The following is a 22,397-nucleotide window of genomic DNA, read 5'->3' as shown; positions in this document are numbered from 1 at the left end:
CTAAGAAACAAACTGACTTGCTCTAATTCTGTCTCTGTCTCACATAAAACTTCACAAAACACTGCGAATTCTTACTGCTTGTACTTATATTTTTAACAATGGAGACAAACATTAGGCAGACTGTCCTAGAACGTTGCTTTAAATGATATTTCAATCAGTAAGAAATTACAGCCTGGATTTAATTTTTCAGATATAAGTTTCAAAGTAAAGACAGATGTATTAATAGCATTACTCCACTTGTTCATGACATGTGTCAGTAGCTTCATGGGCAGCCCAAAGTTTGGATAGATTTTACAAGCACAGCAACAATAAACCAGAAGAAAACATGAGTAATAAAAGACACAATACCACTGCAAGATTTCACTTTAACTTTTCTACTGGGGTGAGAAAATTTTGGAGGGAGGCATTGGTTTCTTTTGTCATTTAGTTAACACATGGAAAAGGGAAACTTTCTACAGACCAAAGGCTAGCAGTTTCAGAAACTACTTTTCTTTTCTAAAATGCCCTAGAAACCAAAGGAAGTGTATTTTTCATTTGTCCTCAGAAGGTGTTAATTAGACATTTTCAAAATCTTCCTAGCTCAGCTACACTTACATTGTTAATAATTGGGAATTAAGTGGATGGTGCCTAACTTCTCCATAAATTAGGTTTCTTGCTGGACTATAATTTTGCATTAATCATGGTCCAAAGGTTTTTTTAGCATTTCAGTTCCTCAAGAATTTATGGAAATACTGATTCACTGTAAAGTTCAGTAGAATCCTATTGCAATGCATTCATTGATACTACGCTCACTAAAAGACTTGAATTCATATAAATTAGAATATTGCAGTAAAAAATTGCCTTATATAAAGATGTTTCACATACAACCATCTTTAATAAATGCTAATAAGTTTCTAAACAGTGCCTTATTTACTTCATTTGCCACTATCTTTGGCAGTCCATGGATCAATATGCTTTTGACAAAATTAGAATATTAAACTAGTATTTTCCCTAGAAACAATAATCCAAAGAATAAGTCAAATAATTCACTAAAAAAGATTATTTATTGAACAGCATTGAAAGAAAAATGGAACATTTTGATTAAACATTACCGGAAATATTTTTTGCATAAGGATGGTCAAGTATTAGAATTAGCTGTTTGAAGAGCTTGTGGAATTTTCATCCTTGGAGGAGTCTGAGATTCATCTGGACAACCCAAGCTATGGGCAACATTATCTAACTGGACGTGATTTGGGCAGCAGGTCAGACCAGATGACCTCTGGAGGTCCCTTACATCTAAGTTATTCTTAGACAATTCCCTAAATGGCACCAAAGAAGGCACTTCATTTCAATGTAATTATATTTATAGATGAATGCTACAAGACATTTAGTTTTAAGCAAATCCTCAATTGTTAAAATAACAATAAATACAGCCATTTTCTACTTAAACTCTCTTTGCATAACAGTGGTTATATGGAATCTATTTTACTGTATTTTTATCTAATAAATGAAGAGCAAAATGTCAGTGCACAAAAGAAATTATCCGTGTTGTTATCGATACATTTATAACATGAATTGAGGCAATGGGACCAACTCCAGACAGCTATCAATTCTGTGTGCCCAGACTCATCACGCATACTTCAAAGACAAGCTCATCATACAACAATCAGAGACAAGTTCCTCCTTGCAGAGCCGCTAAGGACTCCAAGTCTGTCTAGTTCGGAGAACAGGAAGCTGAGGCAAAACCTTGTTGCTCTCTACAGCTTCCTAAAGGGAGGAAGTGGAGAATGAGGTGCTGATTTCTTTGTGACAGGATGCATGGAAATGGTTCAAAGCTGTGTCATGGAAGGTTCAGACTGATAATTAGGAAGCATTTCATAAAGAGGGTGGTTAAACACTGGGACAGACTTCCTAGAGAGATGGTTGATGCCCAAACCCTGTGCTTAAGAGGCATTTGGACAGTGTACTTAGCAACATACTACAAGTTTTGGTCAGCCCTGAATTGGTCAGGCAGTAGGACTAGATTATGATTGTAGTTCCCTTCCAATGGTCCCTTCAAACTATTCTATTCTAGTCTAGTCTAGTCTAGTCTGGTCTATCACAGAATCAGCTGAGTTGGAAGGGAACCATAATGATCACCGAGTCCAGTTCCCAGCCCTGTCACACCATGTGCCTGAGAACACTGTCCATATTCCTCTTGAACTCTGTCAGGCTGGTGCTGGTGATCACTTCCCTGGGGAGCCTGTTCCAGTGCCCAAACACCCTCTGGATGATAATATCCAACCCAAGCCACCCCTGACACAACTTCAGGCCATTCCCTCAGGTCTGTCACTGGTTACGAGAAAGAAGACATCAGTGTCTGCCCCTTCTCTTCCTTTCATGAAGAAGTTGTAGACTGCAGTGAGATCTCCCCTCTGTCTCCTCCAGGCTGAACAGATCAAGTACCCTCAGCCACTCCTCATAAGTCTGCCCCTCAAGGCCCTTCATTATCTTTGTTGCACTCCCTTGGACACTCTCTGATAGTTTAATATCTTTCTTACAATGTAGCACTCAAAACTGCTGACTCATATTCAGCTTTCTGTAGACCAGGACACCCAGGTCGGCAGCATCTCATTCCCAGTCTCTACTGTACATCCAGGGTTGGCCCATCCCAGGTGCAGAATCCAGCACTTTCCCTTGCTGAATTTCATATGGGTTGTGATTGCTCAGCCCCCGATTTAGATGAGGCCTCTCCGCAGGCCCTCCCTGCCCTCAAGGGAGACAACAGCTCCTCCCAGTTGGGTAGTGGCTGTGAACTTGCTCAGTATCTCTTCCAGTCTTGGGCCCGCATCAGGTCAACAAAGAATGAAAGATGTTGAAGACCACAGAGCTGAGGAATCCTGTGGAACCCCACTAGTCATAGGTCACCTGTCTGATGTCACCCCATTTATTGTAACCCTGTGCACTCAACTAATGAGCCAGATGCTCACCCATCACATGATCCGTTTGTCCAGTTGTGTGCTGGACATTTTGTCCAGAGGAATCCCGTGAGAGACAGGATTTACTGAAATCCAAAAAGATTACATCCACTGGCTTCCCTTGATCAGCTAGCTGGGTTACATTCTCATAAAAGGAAATCAGATTTGATAAGCAGGACTTTCCCCTCACTAAGCTGTGCTGACATTGTCTTTCAGGTGTTTTTCAATACTTCCAAAAATAATATTCTCCATACTTTACTGGACACTCAAGTAAGCCTGAAAGGCATGTAGTTTCTGGGATGCTCCTTCTTGCCCTTGTTGAAAATCAGGACAACATTTGCCAGCTTCCAGTCAGCTGGGACATCTCCAGATTCCCAAGACCATTCAAAAATCATCGTGAGAGGTTTTTTGGTGACATCAGCAGATCTTTGAGGATTCTTTGCAATATCCCATCAGGCTTCATAGATTTGTAGGGATCCAGCTGGAGCAACAGATCCTGAACATTTTCAGGGATAACAGGGAGATGATAATTCTGATAGTCATGGTCTCCACTTCAGAGGCTGAGATCCCTTTGGTTCATCATCCATGTTGAACACAGAGGAAAGAATGTGTTAAACACCTCTGCCTTGTCCATGTCCCTGTTTGTGATGTGACCATTCTCATCCTGTTAAAGGCTGATGTTATCCTTACACTTCCTATTGCCATTAATATACTTGAAAAAACTCTTTTTATTGTCCCCCACAGTTCTGGCCGGTTTAACTCCAGCTGATCGTTGGCACATTAATTTTCTCCCAACAGTGACAAGCAGTATCTTCACATCTTCCCATGTCGCCTGACCTTGCTTCCACTTGTCATACATCTTTCTTTTCTTTTGCTTTATTTCCAAGAGAAGACTTTGTTCAGCCAAGTCTTCTTGACTTCTGACATTTGGGAATTGCCTGGTCCTGTTTCATGAGGACATGATGTTTAAAAAGTGACCAGAACAGATGCACCCCAGCACCTGCAAAAAACATTTTCCCTGGGGACCTCACTTACTTACTCCCTGAACAGCCTAAAGTCTGCTCTTCTCATGTCCAGAGATGAGGTTTTGCTGTTGTTCTTCCTTTTGTCAACAGAGATTTTAAACTCTTGCCAAGACAGCTGCTGATCTCCACTTCATTCATCAGATCGATTCTGTTGACAAGCAGTAGATCAAGGAGAGCATCCTTTTGAGTCAGCTCTCTTACGACCTGTTCCTTAAAGTTGTCATCCAGGTTTTTTAAGAAGGTTGTTCTAGCTGTGTGACGCTCCCAGGTAATTTCTAGCAAGTTAAAGTCCCCCATAAGGACAATAGCAATCCTTAATATTCTTTTCTCACAAACCCACAAATTAAAACAACCCAGAAAAGACACCAGGCTATGCAGCAGCATATCTTTCATAGACCCTAGGTGTTCACTGTGAGTGAAATTGGTATTTGCATATTCAAAAGATCAGAAATCAAGGTTTGTACAAAAGTCACACTGTTGGCCACTGCTCTCTCTGCATTAATATCTACATTTCCTTTTTTCTGCAAAGGCTGTTCTGGTTGTAATAGGAACTTTTTTTTCCCACACTGTTCAAATGTTCACAATGGTCACTAATTCCCTATTACTCTGGCTTTACACAATCCATGATGACTTTCTCAGAATCATCATATTTCAGTAACTTTCTAAATATTAATATCGACAATTAAACTTTTACTACTTATATTCATTACGCGTGATGATACAATAGCTCAGTTTTTCTGAGTTTGCTATCTGCAAAGTCAGAAAAAATTAAGATCTTAAGTACATATATCTCTGGAGTCACCAGACATTTAAGGAGTTAAAGGCAAGGATAACATAATACACATTAACTATTATGTGCAGTAGTGCCATAATTGCATTGTCAGTAAAGTATGCAAGTGGATTTTATACATGAAAGCCAAATTTGTATCTTTTTGCAGAAGACTAGAAACAATCAATAAAATAATGGTACCAAATAATGATTACTAAAATATTCTGCAATTCTGCAGCCTCCAATCCACTTATACAAATTAGCCCAGCAACAACAGCAGTCATATGACAAGAGAAATATTTTGTTTACCAACAAGGTAAAAAAAATTCAAACCAAGATCACTTTATCAACTAGCTCACAGCAAGACTCCTGTTCTTATTTAGGTAAACATACAACAACACATCCAGCCACATGAAACAAAAATCAAAATTCTAAGTCCATATATGGACCAACAAACATTTACAAAATATTCTTACTAATGTGTATGTAGCTTGTTTTTCCTTTAATTATTTCTACTAATAAAATGAAACTATCTGTTTTCTTAATAGGAAACCTTTACTATGAATGCTTGCATTACATTTTGAGGGGATTAAATACACAGCAAAGCTACATCTTTATCCAACTGTCTTTTCAGTTTATATGCCATGGTGTTGCCTGCAGTTCAAAACAATCATAGCAAGAAGAGCTGGCAAGTTTAAAAACAAATACCAAATGTCATTAGCATACATTCAGATCACTGGAAGCACTCAGAGAATACTGTTTAAATGCTTACCTTAACTATCCCACGGATATGCATTTTTGCTATCATCTCTGCAGTGTAAAGAAACATCAACAGAGTATCAAGAGCAAATGTCACATACTGGAGAGGCGGATAATGCTCGAAGGTTTTTGGAGTGTTCATACACACAGAAATAACACTGATGATGGCACAAATTCGTAGTAAAGAGTGCACCCACTGAAGAAAAAAATAAACAAAACCCAAACAGGAGACATTACAAGATTGCTTTGATGTTCAAAAACCCCTCAAATATTTAATTTCCATATCTTATCCTGGAAGTCTTTTGTAAACCCACGTCTGTGTCCTTTTACATCACAATCCACATATAAAAGGTCTTCAACCAAAAATAAACACTCCTAAATTACTTATACATATATAGACATGTATATACTTTTATTAGTTAGTGAGGTTGTATAACTCAGAAAACATGGATTAAGGGCCAAGAAACTGAGAATAAGGATTCTATCATTTCTACTTTGTGGCACTTGTAATTAAATTTCTTTTCAAATGACAACCCATCAAATTTATGGGTAGACAATAGGTAGAATTAGTTGAAGTTTGGAGGATGGATTAAATAAAATATTGGTGGAAAATTTTAGTTCAACCCTTAAGAAGAAATTATTTTTAAATCTGTTCACAACTCAGAAAAAATAAATGAGAGTCACAGGACTCAAAGCATCCTTCTGATTATGAAAATAACAAATATAAAAAGAATATAAAAGAGACTATGTCACAAACAGCTACTTCTTTCAGGATTCACTTTTGTTCCAATCAAGTTTTGTTGCTATAGGAGAACAGTTCATTTCTATTACTAATTAGGACTCAGTCCCACTCCTCATTGCCGGTCAGAGAGGGACACGTAACTAAAAAGCAGAATGTATCAATATGGAAGTTTAGGGTTGGATTTTTTCCTTTTAAATCAAAATATGACTGAAACATCTTGAAGTCAGGTAAGTATAATGAATCATAGTTAGTAAGGTCATACCTATTGTAACAAAAAGGAAAAGATACTTCAGCAAGAAAAAAATCTTTAAACAAAAAAAACCTGAAGAATATTTATCAAAATTTTTCATCTGGGGAAAAATTCTAGACTCATTTACAGTGTACCTCAGACCTTTTGATATCAAAAAGACAGCTACCTAATTTAACACTCACTGTTCACTCACTTAAATCTAATGATATCTGACATGAATAGAATAGTTCTATCATTTGCATACTCTGGGCTCAGATTAATCATTTAGAAGCAGAATGCACCTTATGAATGATCTCCAACTTCCCTTTAACATCCACTTTGTTTTGAACCTTGTTTCAACTGAAACAAGTAACATAAGTATTAAAGTGTGGCTGATACAAAACTTGTTCTCTAACACAGTAAAGTGCCAGCATTACAAACACTAAGCAATATACAAGTAGTTCATCAGCATGACAAAAAAATTATTCCATGAGAACCTCGTGCATTGTGTGATGAGAAATGTAGGTAAATAGCCGTCATATATTTATCTGCAATGACATTTTGAGTTTATTACAGCAGCCAATACAAACATTCTACTTAAATAACTGACAAGACAACCCCATATATTAATTCATACTACATAGTTTTAGGTGTTAAAACTCAGCAGCAAAGCTGAGGAGATCTGGCATCCTTGCTACAAATGAGATGATAGTTTTCTTAAACGAATGCAATGATAACAAATGGTATTATTTCAGAATATTTTACTTCCTGCTTTTAAAAAGTAAAAAATTATACACTAAGAGAAATGTGAAAATGTCTTCTCTGCAAAAATGGAAATGATTCACAATATTGGAATCCCGAATCCATGCTCACTCCTGAAAAAATAATTCATTCATAACAAATATATTTACATGGTAAAGACATTTTCTTAATACTGTACAGTCTATTAATAACTCCACTCCTAATGAAATTTTCCCCAGTTTCAAGTTGCCAGACACTTTTACACCTCTTTTTTTCTCAAGGCAGGTTTTAGGTTAAATGGTATGAGAAAAATGAGAGCTGTACTTCAAAATAAACAACCAAAATAACAACAATTTTATATTCATAAATGTTTTAAAAGGAGATTTGAAAATCAAAAGTGCTTATTGATAGCTACCACTTGAGCAACAAAATCCTCCTTTTAATATCCTTTCCAAAAGCTAATTTTTTATGAACTTGTAATTTCAACGAACATGTTAGGAACCAGAGACCTTGAAAGGATGGCTGTTTAAAAAAAATCAATCAGATGAACTGGTTGGAAAATACTGCTTGATCGTCCCATAATTTTGGAATAGCCAAAAGAAACTATTTTGTTTAGTCTTTGATGTTTTTCAAAAATTTAACTGGTACACGAGCAACTATAGTTCAAAAACTTTTTTCTGACTAATATCTAATTCAGAATTTTTGTGAAAGTCATATTTCAACAATTCAACTTACATTTCACTTAAAATTAGTAATTACAGAAAGAGATACCTACTGGTTTGTTAATCCATAGAATATCTGCATTGTCTGACAAAGATTCATCAGGACCAAAATCTGCAACTGGCTGGGCTTCCACCCTTGAACTCTGTTTCCTTTTTAGCATCCTGAAGTTAACTTCTCTTATCTATAATCATGAAACCTCCTTGGTGAAAAAAAGACAGAAAACATTAATTCACTTCAGCAGTTTTACAAAGCATTTTAAACTGTTTTATAAATAACCTAAAGCATTTTGTTTTCATGCACACTTCTTTTGTACTTACTAATAGTATATTGATTTTATTAAATATAAATCACTGACATGACACTCGTTAGTTTACCAAAAAATTACACAAACGTAGGCAACACAAACAATTGCCAGAAATTTAGCAATGCTGACAGAGAATTTGTTCTGAAAATATGCAAAGAATTTGTTCTGAAAATATGCAAAGAATTCTATTGCTGTGAACTTCAACACAGAGTAAACATTGGATGAATTTGACCTGGAGCCATTTAATTAAATGGTGACATTTCCATTTATTACACTAGGCTAAGATAAATCCCAACATGCCAAAGGCAAACAGGCAATGTTAAGCAGCCAATAGATGTTAATGTTATTTACTGAAATCAGAAGAGCCTTTCTGCTATTAACATTATTTTTCTAATAAGTATTTTCTAAAGTATTTTTCTAATACTTTTTTTGATGTTAGCAATTATCTATCCAACAGCCAGAAAGTTGTCTCTCTGTGACGAAAACGTGTTGTTTCCACAAGGTCAGGCTGCGTCTGGACATTCCTGCATGGGTGGCACTGACTGAGCCTTCTGTATGCTCAGCCATGTGAGCCACAGCCAAGGGACAGGCCTTGAGAGCTGTAAGGTTGAGTTAGAGCTTAGTATTGACTTTCCCGCAGACACAGTTCATGGATCCCAGAGTCTAAGCAAATCCAAGCAGATGAGGAAGATACACTCTCCTGAGAAGTAACTGTCTGCCCTTGAAATACAATTCTATTGTTCATGAATCACAACCCCTTAGAGACTTTTTCTTTTTTTGTTTTCCAGCAAAGTAGGGGGAGGAAGAAAGCAAGATCTTGGGGCCTTGTTCTGGACCTTTACTTTGGACCAACTGTGGTGACACTGCCCTGTGACAACCAAAAGTTTGTCAAAACTAGTTTAAGATAGAATAGTTTGAGTTCAAAGAAACCTTTAAAGATAATTAACCTTTAAAGATCATCTCCCCTGCCATGGGCAGGGACATCTTTCACTAGATCAGGTTGCTTAAAGCCCTGTCCACTTTTCAATGATAGGGCTACCACAACTTCTCTGAACAGCCTGGTTGTACGTCTCACCACTTTCATTGTAAAGAATTTTTTCCTTATGTCTACCCTGAATATTCCCTTTTCCAGTTTAACTCTGTTGCTCCCTCATCCTATCACTACAAGCCCTGGTAATTACAGCCACTCACAATGACACATTCTCTAACAAGAATGCAGGAAACACTGTGCTCGATTTAGCTGGAGGCAATAGTGGGCTCACGACTGCAGAAGTGCCCATGTGCTTGGTCGCAGCTGGCCTTTTCGATCCCATGGGCTGCTGCTTCATGTCCAAACATTATGCTTGCATCCTTTTCTGTCTCTTCTTTTCAGCTGTATGGCAAATGTAAACCCTTAATCTTATTCCAATTTCCTCAGTCTACCCCTGCTCTGTGTTCTCTTTCAGATTCAAGAGGTCGGTTCCTGTCTCTGTAAAACCAAGCCTGAACCACTGGTCTTTGAACAAAGCACACAGTAACAGGGCTGAGGTCCTGTACTGATGTTCCCAGCTGGAGGAGCTGACATCATGCAAAAACTGATTTTTAAAAACAAACAGAAATAAACTAAATGCACAAAATAAGTGACAATTTCTGACACCTATATTCATTTCAAATGGCAATTCACAGCAATCTTAGCATAAGTAAAACTGGTAAGCTGTCACTAAACACATGCAAATACTGTAAAATTAATATTATATATTAATAACCCTTCTCTAACAAATGAAGAATGAAGTAATAATCACAGAGGTTGCATGCTCTCTCCATGTATATGCTCAGACTTCATGTTCTACTTTTGTTTTGTAACTGAATTCACTACTTCCTCCTCTTCAGCATTTTTTTCCATTTTCTCCTATTTATTTCCCAGTGTAATGGACTGACCTTTTTTCTCTACTTAGACCAAAGCACAACCAGAAATGCTTCAAGTCTCAGAGCTGCTGGTGTGCTTTTTGAGGGCATGAAACCTCCAAATGGCTACATTTAGCATAGTAATAAGAAGTTACTGCAATGCCTTGGGAGCTGCATTTCCCAAAACTTTAGGGGGAAAAAACACTGCCTAAAATGTTTCTTACAAATATGTTCCTTGGAAATTGTTACTCAAAAGCTAAATAAAGAATAATAATTTTATGTTTATTATTTCTGGTAATGGTCATTACCGGGCTCTAGTAATCTTTTAAGAAAAGAGGTAGCAGTAAACAGAGAATTAATAAGATAAGTGCAATCAATAATGATGACAAAAGGTTCAGGATATGAAAAACTGATTTTTGTTTAGCCACTTACAGATTTATTTTTTTTAAATAAATGATGGTCTAAATATCAAGCTATGTCTATTTAGGTAAAAAAAGCAAATAATTATCAAGTCTATTAGAAAGACTATGTTGTTTTTATGCTTTTCTCAGTATTGCTTATTTATATATTTGATGTGTAGGAAGATTAGCCGTACCCTTCTAATAAAATTCCCCCTTATCCTTTTACCCAGTGCCTCTTTGTTTGTTCAAGTAATTTTTAATTGGTCCGGGCACAGAAAATAACATGAACTTTAGATGTTCATAATAAATGTTCATAATGGATTCAGTTCACGTACTAAAATCACAGAAATCACAGAATATTCTGAGTTGGAAGGGACCCAGAAGATCATCAAGTCAAACTCTTAAGTGAATGGCACATATGGATATCAAATCCACAGCTTTGGCATTACTGGCACCATGCTCTGATCAACTCAGCTAATCAGTGTTGTGACTAAAGAGATTAGAATTCTTATTTTTACGAGGCAGCCTTGAATAAGCAAATCTCCACGTATATAAAACCAAATGGAAGGGAGGAAATGTTATGGAATAAAAGAATCAGCTTGCTTACTTCCCTACTTGAAATGACCAGAAATGCACACAAAAATTCAGAATGAAGATGACAGATGAATAATATTTTGTAAATGGTCTTTAGCAAGATTATTCGAACTAGAGAATAGTTGCTTTCAAGCTTTTATGCAACAGTTTTTGCTGCTCTCACTACTTTTATTTTACCAAGGAACACACACTTTTCCATGTGCTGCAGTTTTGGAACTCTGCCATGTCTGTAAAGAATTTTAACCCTTGAACTGCTAATCCCTTTTGCACTTGTTTCTTCAGGGAGGAACCAGCTGAAGGATGGAGAGAAGGGGAGCTGTGCATGAACTCCTTCCAGCATGCGACACGCAGCGAGCAGCGCACCAAGCTGTGCCAATGGGGAGGATGTGGCCCTCCCTAACCCTGGTACAAATCCACCCCTGCAGTTCCTGCATTGATTCCGACATACGTCATTAGGTCTTTCTTTGATCACAACCTGTTATTAATGTGAAAGGCTAAATACATTCCCTAGGATGTATTTCTAGCTGCAGTGTTTTTAAGACATACTGGGTGCAGGGCGAAGACAGGCTCTTAAGACAGGAAAATATCATGGAGTTTTGGGGCTACAACCACTTCACATTTCTTTGCAGTACCTTCTTTATAGCAGCAATGAAAATTCACATTGCAAGTGTCAACCTTTTCAGTGTTTTAAATTTCTCCTCTATTTTTAGAAGAAAAGGCAAATTAAAAGAAATACAACTAAACAGAATATTACTAACTCTCTGAGCCTCTCAGATCCATTAGGGCAACCTTGTTCTCTTACTTTGTATTTCTGAACTTGCAGGCATGTTCTGCAACCTCTACATTTTCTAAACCACCCCCACCCACTAAATTTGCAGCTTCTGCTGAAATGAAAGTATGCCAGGACAATGGCTGGGGTGAACATAAGACCCACTGTGCACTTGGGAAAAAAAAAGAGTTAGAAGAAGATATGACCCAGTTTGCAATATTCCCACTAAGTGCAAGACACTCCTTCTGATGGAAATATGCAGTTCCTAAAAAAATCAAAAGAAAAATTTTAAAAAGTAGCTGATCCTCCACAACATCAAAAGCTGAGAAATCTGAGTCTTGCTTATAAAGCAAGCTCACTGTGTATAGCATAATCTGCTCAAAAGATCTCTATCACAAAGTCAGAAAACATGCTTATAAAGGCTCTGGCTGATAAAGAAGGCAGCTGAAAAATTACTTCACTGAAATATCAACAGGAAAAACAACGCAGATATTCCTACAACTTACAGAGAATTCAAAAATCAGAAAAATCCTTGGAATCAGCTATGCCTGGCTTTCAACATACTTTTTTCTCACTGTCTATTGACTTTGTCACCTAAGATCATGTGAGCACTGCCTGAAGGTCCTCCCAAGGCAGGCCACCTACAAGAATTCTCTTCAATTTTCTCTTTGAAAACGTCAACTCTGCTTCCAGCTTCTCCCAGAGCAGGGACACAGAAAGTGGCACACACTTCAAGACAATAATTACAAATGAGAGAGCTGAAATGGGCAACAGGAAGATGACGTGAACACCCATACACATAGCATGATGACAAAACCCCATTTCCATATTATACATTAAAAAAGCTTTAAAGTACAGGTTATCTTAAAGAAATTGATTGCTCTTAACTTCAGTATGCATTACATGGTTATAGGAAAAATGTAAGTTCCCATTCTTTCATCACAGCCTTCTCCTTTCCTTCTTTGCAAATTGACACTGTTTCTCTATTGCCTGCTCCCTGCATTCACTGCTTCTTCCATCCCTGATTTTGGGTATGGGTACAGTTAAATGACATTCAGCATTTGTTTTCATGTAGCAAAAATCTGAAGTGAGCAAGCTGCATATACAACAGTACAGATATATTTATTTCAGAAGGGTAAAGACAGTATTCCAGTAGATACAATCACAAGGCACATGCCACCACAGATGCTATTAACTCATAACTAATTTCAAGTAAGAGCTTATTTCAGTATTTTTTCTCTGCATGGCATCACTATTCTAACTGATGAAATGTTCTGAAAGATCTCTTTGTTATTTAAGCATGATATACTGCTAATAACTGACCAAATTTTAGTATTTACTAAAAACAAAGCTGTTTCCTCACAAAGAAGGTACACTGAAGGAAATATTCTAAAAATAGTTACATTCAAAGTTTCAAATCCTTTGGATACATGTAGGAAAGAATGACTGATAGTATCTTGTACTTACTAACAGGATCCCAGACCAAAAATCAAAGGACTGAGGTTCAAAACTGAGAAAAGTTTAAAAATTGCTTGAGGCTGCCAATGTAAGAACATCTAGTCTGAAAACAGGCAGGTGTTCAGACTTTTGCTTGCAATGCACTTCCTGTGTTTTGTCTTATTATCAGCTAAGGACAATGCTCTTACAATATTTATTTCTTACACATAAATTGTTCCTCTCAGATGTCACCAAAATAACACCCAGCAAGTAGAATCAAATCTCTCATTGCATACAAAGGCAGATCTCTTGTGAGTCAGATATAGAGTCTACTGTTACTGTCACATAATGTTGTTCTCTTTAACCCTTCTAACATCTGCAATATACAATTCTGAAGAAATTACACATACAAGTACATGGTGCAGTGATGCAGCCACAAACAGAACTTTTTAATTTGGAATAGAATTGCTTGGCTTTTCCACATTTCCACATTTTTTTAATTAAGAGATTTGGTTGAGTAAAAAAAAAAAAAACAGCCAGAACAACTGAAGATGATTTTTAAATGATGCTTATATCACATTCCACGACACTTCATTTACATACAAAATAGAGATCCAGGTACACCAAAATGACCTTTGCAGTAAAGAACAAGTACACTCTCACATTTCAAAGTCCCAACTCCCCATGTATCCCAAAGCTGGAACACATCCAAGCATGAAGCAGCTACTTCCCTGTACCAGTAGCCAGCTTTTGCTTTCCACTGGAAACCAAGACTGGTGAGCACCCTCCACCTACCCATAACAGGCTGGTTGTTGGCATGACTGGATAACAAAATAGCTTTCCAAGTTCTACAATTAAACTGTCAGAATGGCTGATAAAATGCTGAAGTGTTATGATGGCCACTGAATGAACAGTAATCATATAAAATATAAAGTACATAGAAAACACCAATGGCTGTGTATTTCCTTCCCAAATACATCTGCAGAGTTTAACAGCTGGTTTACTCTGAAAGTTCACTTGGACTGTGAGCCACCTCCCCACCATTTGCTGACCTAAGATCAGTCAGCTGCAATGTGATTTATAGAAATACATGAGCCCATTGCTGACAAAAAGACACATAGCAACATCCTTAGTAAGAATCATGCTGGTTTAACCCTTTGTGTTTAACCCTTTGTGAACATAAGGGGACAGGCAGTACCATGTCATTGATTGAGTGGTTCAAGGAGCAAGCCATCCTCTCTTTATAATATCCCACATTCAGTAACATGCTCTGAGTACTGTGGATCAATTTTTCAAGGTTTAAAGGAAGGAATTCCTTCCCAGAATGATACATGGATGGAAAGGAGCTTCTCTGTAGGCAGATGGCTGGCAGCATGCCTGCTTAAGTGATTAATTTAATGTTTCTGGGATTTTTTTGAATCATTAATTACATGCTAGAACCTTGTATATCCATCTTCTCACTGTTTAAATACATGAAAATTAAAATAAATGGTGGTTATATTCTTTTAGATTTGTTATATTCTTTGCTAAAATAATTATTAAAGAAACGGACATATTCTAGATCATCTTTTCTTGCCAAATTCTTTCTTTTCTATCCTTTAGGAAACTGCCAGCAAAAATTCTAATGCCTATATATCCTAAACTTGAAGTCCCGAAAACAAAATTAGGACTTTTTCTTTTCATATCTTCTTATCTTTCCTTTGAAACAAACTAATTGACATGCCCTTGCTGCAGGGCAGTTCCTAGAAGTGGCATCATAACCTCTGGTACTTTACGTACTGAACGCAAATGCTTTATTTTGGAGGGAAGAAAAAAACAGAAAGGAAAACTGAGTTCATAGAATCATAAGCCAGTTCAAGCTGGAAGGACCTCAACCCTGCTCTTGTGAGTGTCCATCTAGGTTCTCCAGAGGCCCAGTTCCAGGGCCTGCAACACAAGACATTGATCTGTTGGAATTAGTCCAGAAGAGGCCACAAAGACAGGCTGGGGCACCTCTCCTGTGAAGACAGGCTGAGAGAGTTGGAGCTGCTTGGCCTGGAGAAAGCTCCAGGGAGACCTTAGAGCAGTTTTCCAGTACCTAAAGGGTGTTACAGTCCTTGGGGAGGGACTTTTCACAAGGATACATAGTGCTAAGTTTAGATTAGACATTAGAAAGAAATTCTTTACTATGAGGGTGGTGAGGCACAGGAACAGGTTTCCCAGAGAAGCTGTGGATGTCCCATGCCTGTCAGTACTCAAGGCCAGGCTGGATAGGGCTTTGAGCAATCTTGTCTAGTGGAAGCTGTCCCTGCCCAGAGCAGTGGGGCTGGAACTAGATCATCTTTAAGGTCCCTTACAACCCAAACCATTATTTGGTTCTATGAGCTCAGGTCTCCAACTGTACCTCCTGCTCAAGCATCATCAACTCTGGTGACAGCCCAGGCTATTGCAGTTTACTCAGGTTACTCCAGTCTAGACTTGAAAATCGCCAGCAAAGAAGGTTTTTTGAGCAACCTGTTTCACTACTTAATTGTCCTCACCATGAAGGGAAAAAAAAAAGTGATAAAAGATTAATATATCACAGAAAATAGAGAAAAGAAAAAGAAATTACCTAGTAGAATCAAGAAAAGTTGCAACTATAATTTAGGACTGGTGTTTTGCAAAGCAAGATGTTTATCACTATTTAACCGATCCAGGAAACTTCTGTTGAAATAAAAGATGCTATGAAGGTAATGAAAGGGAGAAGAGAGAAAGGTTTAAAGGGAAAGAAAATATGATTTAATCTGTAACACCCAGATTAGGCTGACTTCGCTCTTTATCCCCAAAAGATTTTGTGCTCAAAACCTACAGGAGATCCAACCATTCAAGCATTCTATTAGTAACGCAGTAAAAATTATTTTTTAATGCAACACCTCTATTTTCGTCATAAACACATCTTATTTGTAACAGACTGAACTCCTAAACGCCTAAGCAGGTGGGGAGGAAACCAAACTCCCCAGAAGCCAGAACCAGTTCTATCTCACCATGAGCTATTCATGCCTCAAGAAGACATTCTCATCTGCAGAAGTCTTTTAGGGCCAGGTCCAGCAGCCCATTACTCCCTACAACACAGTGTGAGAGTTTTCATCCTCTACTGTGGAGGTTTAAGACACAAAATGCATTTGACTCAAAGACAGGTTTGGATGAATGCCACACAGATAGATCTACGTGGTGCTCATGGTACCAGCAGTGTTCTGGAGCTGGAAATAAGTCAAAACAGAGTAAGTTATATTTCCAGGTGATATAGCTCAATGAACTGTGATGGACCACATTTCAGATTAAAATAAAACAGATGCACCAAACAGGAAGACTAAAGCACAAATGATACAGTTTTGTACAAATTGGTACAGTTTTGAAAGTAACCAAGCTCAAACGGTAAAACAAAAAATCCACAACAAAACAACACACAAAATGAAAACAAATCCAACTGTTGCTACAAGTCTCCAAAGGTATATGTAAATACTTGAAGACAGCTGGAGACTACTAGCATCCAGTCCAGCATCCAGTTAGACCAACTTGAAGAAATGTGATTTCTCATCCCCTTCCTGAAGTTAAGAAACTTCAGCTTTTGTGATTCAAGCAGCAGAGCATAGTTCATTGTTAATATGTATAATTTCTCTGTTGATCACTCAAAGGGCAGGTGGAACGGGGCTGCTGGGAAAGGAAATGAAAACGAAAACAAGCAATGAAATGAACCAGAAAATTGATGATGTTTAAGATGAACACAAAAGACTCAAACAGCATTCAGTTAGTGTTTCCTCGGTGTAAATATTTGCCTGGATGCAACAACAGGTAACCTACCAAATCATAGCTGACTTAAAAGCCACGTTTGCACATTAAGAAACCTTGATCCTTTCTCGAAATACATCTCTGATTTTACTGAGAGTACTAAAACAAAAAGATGTCAATAACAAAAAAATATTAAGCATCTCTATTCGATGTACGAACCAGTGACACGGCACGTTAAACAGATTTAGCCCAGGCCTGGGAACATCGCTCCCTCCAACCACGCCAAACCCGCAGCCCCTGAGGGAGCTCTCCGCGGCCACCCCCGTGCCCATCCGCAGGCACCCCATGAAACGAGTGCCCCCCGAAGAGGCCTGTTGGCCGCACGGCCCCGCTCTGCCTCAGTGACGGGGCTGCGGAGGGCCCCGGGCGGCAGGGGAGGCCGGCGGCGGCCGGCCCGGAGCGCCCCCTCCCACCGCGGGGAAGGACGGCCGGGGCGGGCGATGCGGAGGGCGCCGCCGCCCCTTCCCCTGCCGCGGAGCCAGGCGGGCCTCTGGCCGCGCCCGTTCCTTCCCTGGGAGCCGCCAGCGTTCCCGGCACAGCCGCGGCGGCCGCCGGCACCGAGGGGCCGTGGAGGGGGGCGGGGAGGCGCGGGGCCCCAGCGCGCTGCGGCAGCGAGCCGCTCCCGCCGCCTCCGACCTACCGCCAGCATCTCCCTTCATGGCGCGGTCGGGAGCGGCCCCCGCGGGTGTGCGGGCGTTGCGGTGCCGTGCCAGCCTCGCACGCCGCCCTCCCCGCGATGGATCGGGGCGGCGGGGCCCGCCCGGCGGCGGCCGCGTTCAGTCTCTCGGCAACGGCGGCGGGGGCGGGCGGGGAGGGAGCAGGTGCGGAGGAGACGGTGCCGACCGCGCACGGGCGCCTCGGAACAAACAGATCCCCGCCGTGCTCACGAACCCGGCTGCGAAGAGAGGTGGCTTAGCGGCCCCGCCGCCACCTGGGGGGTGATCCCCGCGGCGGTCCCGTCTCGCAGAACACCCCCACAGCAGCTCGGAACTGTGCTCGCTGCGCCCCCAAACACACGAGGGGTGCCCGCCGGCCCGTCCCTCGGCTGAGCCCGCACTGCGCTCGGCCAGCAGCAGCGCCCGCCGAGGCGCCGCTTGCTGCGGCAGTTCGGTAGGGCTCCAGTTCGGGCTTCAGCCTTTTTGTTTCTTGGTTGGTTTGGGGTTTGTTTTTCGTTTTGTTCATTATGCTCTTCAAGTGCTAGGATACGTGATTTGTTTTGCTAAGACACCCTATTTGTACACTTAGGCCTTTTTACAGTCCTGATGCGCGTCTTTGCCCTGACTTCACTGGGTGGTCTAGTTAATTTTCAAATTACTGAAGGGCCGTGCTAAAGCCCAGTTTCGAGCTCCACAGTGAAAAAAACCCCATGAAAATATCTTCGCTTGTTGGACTAGATGGTCTTAGGGGTCTTTCCAGCCTAAGTGATTGTATGAAAAAGATACCACAAATAAACAGATGAAGAAATACTTGGAAAATTGTTTCTGTAAATCAGGTTGACATGTTCCAATCTGTATTTTATCTTCTTGCACAAATAATAAAAAAAAAAAAAAGTAAATTTGAAGAAAATTTATGTTTAAATGAAAATGTATGGTGGGGAATGTGAGCCTATAACTTTCTGGAGATAGTAGAGATGTGGAATAAGATTCAAAAGACAAAGCCCTTAGCAAAATACCCCAGAAAGCTGAAGGAAAGTGTATGGCATAAATTGTATTTGGTTCCTTTAAATTATATCTATTTGATGCTGGCAACCAAAACTAATAAGCCAGTTAGGGAGTTGGCCTCAGGATTACAGATGCAGTCCTGCCAGCAGTACTTACATGTATTACCAGCATTAGCAATTCCAGTGAATTTAAGCACCTAATTTTAGTGTTTGCAGTTTTTGATAGCAGTCAGCTGATGTTTCATGAGAAAAAAAATTTGTAAAGCAAAACAATTTAAGAATAAATGTGCTGACAAATAATACTCTTCCTATTTTGTCTCTTCCTCCCCACTTAACATTTCATTACTTGGAATAAGTTGCTAGGCAGCATTTTGCTGTTGGTGATAGCATCTCATAAATGAAAACTGACAGTTGCAAACAGTGAAACATTGCAGCTATAGCTAAACAAAAGAAATCAACATTTGCCAGCGGATGTGACTTTGTGTAACATTTCTCCTATGGATATACCGGCCTCTGAAAAATACCTCTTGATAGAACAATTTTCCAGTTGGAAGGGACCTCAGGAGGCCATCTGGTCTGACTGATCTGCTTAAACCAGGCTCAGAGATGAGATCACACCAGCTTGCTCAGGGCTTTATCCAGTTGGGTCTTGAAAGCCTCCCAAGACAGGGACTGCACAGCCTCCCTGGTAAGCTTGTTTCTGTAAATGACCATCCTCATGCTGAAAGATTTTTTCCTGACATGCACTGGTCAGCAGTCTCTCCTCCTGCAATGCACCCTTGGGAATTGCCCAGCTTTGTCCTCTTGACGGCTTCCTCATCGAATCTGGCAGACTGCTCCTAGGTGCCCCCAAAGCCATCCAAGCTCCTGCAGCCTCTCCTCATGGAGCAAGTGCTCCAGTTCCAACCACCTTGGTGGCCTGCCACTGAATTCACGTCTTAGCACCCGTCATGTGTTGGAGAGGGGTTCAAGATATGCTGCAGTAATTTAGATACTGTTTAATGAGTTCCCAAAAAGAAGGGATTCATTTCCTTACATGTGGTCTGTATTAGATAGAATACGTGTTTCCTTATGTGTTTGGCACTTCTCCTGGTGTCGTGTTAGGTAACATATTGTTACTAGCTGCCCTTACTCTGTGGAGCACGAGCTGCTAATGGGAACCCACACTTTCAGCAGAAGACTGGATTCTCTCTGACAGCCTGTCTTGAGCGCAACTGGCATCAGATGATGCTAATGCTGGAAGAAAGGTTTAGCCCTTGATACCTTGATGTAGCTGCCTGTGTGCAAAGGTGAAACAGTCTTCCATTCACAGAATTGTGCAGATGGTGAAGGTCTTCTGTTTGCAAGGAAAAGCCCTTTCTTGCTTTGCTATTTAACCACCAATTTACTTTCAGTTGTGGCACACATCTGAAAAGCATGAACATTTTCATACTTCAGTGGCATATAGGAGGCATGTGAGGATAAAACTTAAATATCTATTAAATAGTTGATATAATTTTGCAAAAAACCTGTTGGTCCTTTAAAGTCTGTAACAATGTCTAATATTTAGGGCTCCAAACCTTCAAGTCTGTTTTAATTCCAATTTAGAAAATTCACACTGACCTACAAAGCAAGCCATAAACATATAGATCAAGAAAGAATTTGGGAGTTAATCCTACCACATTACTTTACAGTAATGTTAAATAGGTGAAAAGAAAAGATATTTCTTAGTAAAGATTTACCTCTAATCTCTACAATCAAGATCAGATAAAGGAATTTCCCTGTTCATCCTTCAAACTTCAACACATGTTTGAAATTGGACATGCCAGAATTTTCATTTAGAAGAAAAATTTGGGGATTTGTACTGCGTATTCAAGGGCAGAATTCTCAACCTTACCTATAACTTTCATTTCTCTAACATATTTTGGAACCACTACCAAAAAAAAAAGGGAAGGGGGAAATTCAAAGCATCTATTTATTATACCTGTTTCTTTACAGAATTTGGATAGCCCTTAAGCCCTGGTTTTACTTCTGAGTTTATTTGAACTTTATTTGCTTTATTGTCCTTACTTTCCCTAAGTATTTGTTAAATAGCTGAAGAGTAATGTAAACAAATTTTAAAAACATCCCAAAGAGCTGATCTTACTGAGATTGCCATTGTTGGAATTTGATTTACCACTTATGAAAGAGCACAGTGCTTGATCAGATTTCAGACTGTCTATAATGACTAAAAGAATTCATGAAATATTAATTTTGAAATTATGCTTGAGCTTTTAAAAAAGGTCACAAAATATTTAGCAATTCAGAATTAAACTTCAGACCCAAAGTAAGATTTAATCATTTTGGCACAGGATACAATTCAAAACCTGCTAAATTCCTGCCTGTTGCTCTTCAGCCTCAGGTGCCCAAGTTTTTAGTCATCTAAATGGTGGTTACCACAAATTTCTCCCAGAGTCTGAAGTCCTGCTCTGCAGATGCTGAGCAGCTCCCTGGTGTTATTGGGGCTCCATGTGAATTAGATGAGCTGAGCAGCCCAGTCTGCTTCCACCTATCCCTTTATGGCTCTGGCTAGTGGTAGTTTCTCTCAGAAGCCTGTAACCACAACAGAAATGGTCACAGAGCAACATCAGGCAAGCGACAGCAGGAGAAACTCAGTTAACGCTCATGAGAGCTTTGATTGGGATGGGTTAAAAACTGTCATTCTTGAGTGTCTGTGATGTGTGTCAACAGCGATCAACCAGAATAAAGGACATGGAGTATGATTTTCTTAATTTCACACCTTGAGGAGGGTCTGAAGTCCACTGCTAACTGTGTAGAATTAGTTTGCTTTTGATAGGTACAGAGTTCTCAGAAGGGCAATATAGGTGTTTTCCCACACTTCCTTTTTCTTAATTTCTGTCTCTTCTTCATGTTTGGTTTAACAGCAAGCAGTGCAAGACAGAGCATTGGAACCATACAAGATGGTTGCTATTGCCCTGGAGAATCTAGTGTGCATGTGTTTAATTTAGGCACTCAACCTGAGTTACTACAGTTCTGCCCTGAAGAAGTCAGCAGCATCTATTTTTTAAATTTGCTGTCCTTATGAACAGCTCTTTGGACAAAATGATGAGAATGATCCTTCATTATAACTTATTCAGGTAACTAGTTAAAAGGATCACAAACAAGATAGTCCTTCACACTATTTCTGATTTTTCAAGACTCCCAGCATCAAGAAACCTTGTTCCTTTGAGAAATAAGGCACCAATTGAACATAAAGTAATAATTTATGGTGAAAAATTTTTGCTTTTTATTTTCTTTTTTGGGCTCTTCACTATTACTGTTAGCTCAACTTATGACAGAACTTTACTTGCTTTCTGAAATAAATGCTAAATAGTTAAGAACGCAGTAGACTGGGCTTTAAAATGCAGTGTTGTTGTGGCATTTTGGGCTTTCTTGCAAGATCATGCTGAAATACCTTCTGCTTCCTTAAAGCCTCTGTAAAAGCAGGATATTATTGCTGTGTAGGGGAATTCACTAGCAAACACTGAACAAACAAAAGACCTACCAGCTATTTAAAGTTTCAACTGAGGCATGAAGGAGTAAGCTAAGGTTTTACCCTAGAGTATAACAAAATAACATCTTGATTAATGTTGGCCTAT

General features: G+C 39.4%; 1 protein-coding gene across 4 annotated transcripts in view; it reads right to left on the bottom strand.

Annotated features, from left to right (window-relative positions):
• The window catches only part of NALCN (sodium leak channel, non-selective), a 223,576-nt gene extending 205,707 nt beyond the window's left edge, over positions 1-17,869 (bottom strand). For 2 of the 4 annotated variants that reach the window (XM_058043866.1, XM_058043893.1), the window contains exons 1-3: positions 17,761-17,869; positions 7,977-8,123; positions 5,503-5,685 (exon numbers count right to left, since the gene is read on the bottom strand). In XM_058043866.1, coding sequence (XP_057899849.1) covers positions 5,503-5,685; positions 7,977-8,084 — 291 coding nt within the window. In that variant the 5' untranslated portion in view covers positions 8,085-8,123; positions 17,761-17,869. Of the gene's footprint in view, positions 1-5,502; positions 5,686-7,976; positions 8,124-15,696; positions 15,716-15,903; positions 15,982-17,760 lie in introns of those variants that run through there. The other 2 variants (XM_058043875.1, XM_058043885.1) reach the window with 2 other exon arrangements.
• Between the last annotated feature and the right edge of the window lie 4,528 nt (positions 17,870-22,397).

This window comes from Melospiza georgiana, chromosome 2 (genome assembly GCF_028018845.1).
Source record: "Melospiza georgiana isolate bMelGeo1 chromosome 2, bMelGeo1.pri, whole genome shotgun sequence".
In the NCBI taxonomy this organism is placed as follows: Eukaryota; Metazoa; Chordata; class Aves; order Passeriformes; family Passerellidae; genus Melospiza; species Melospiza georgiana.
The sequence above is the reverse complement of the archived record's forward strand: the minus strand, read 5'-3'. Positions and strand labels throughout refer to the sequence as shown.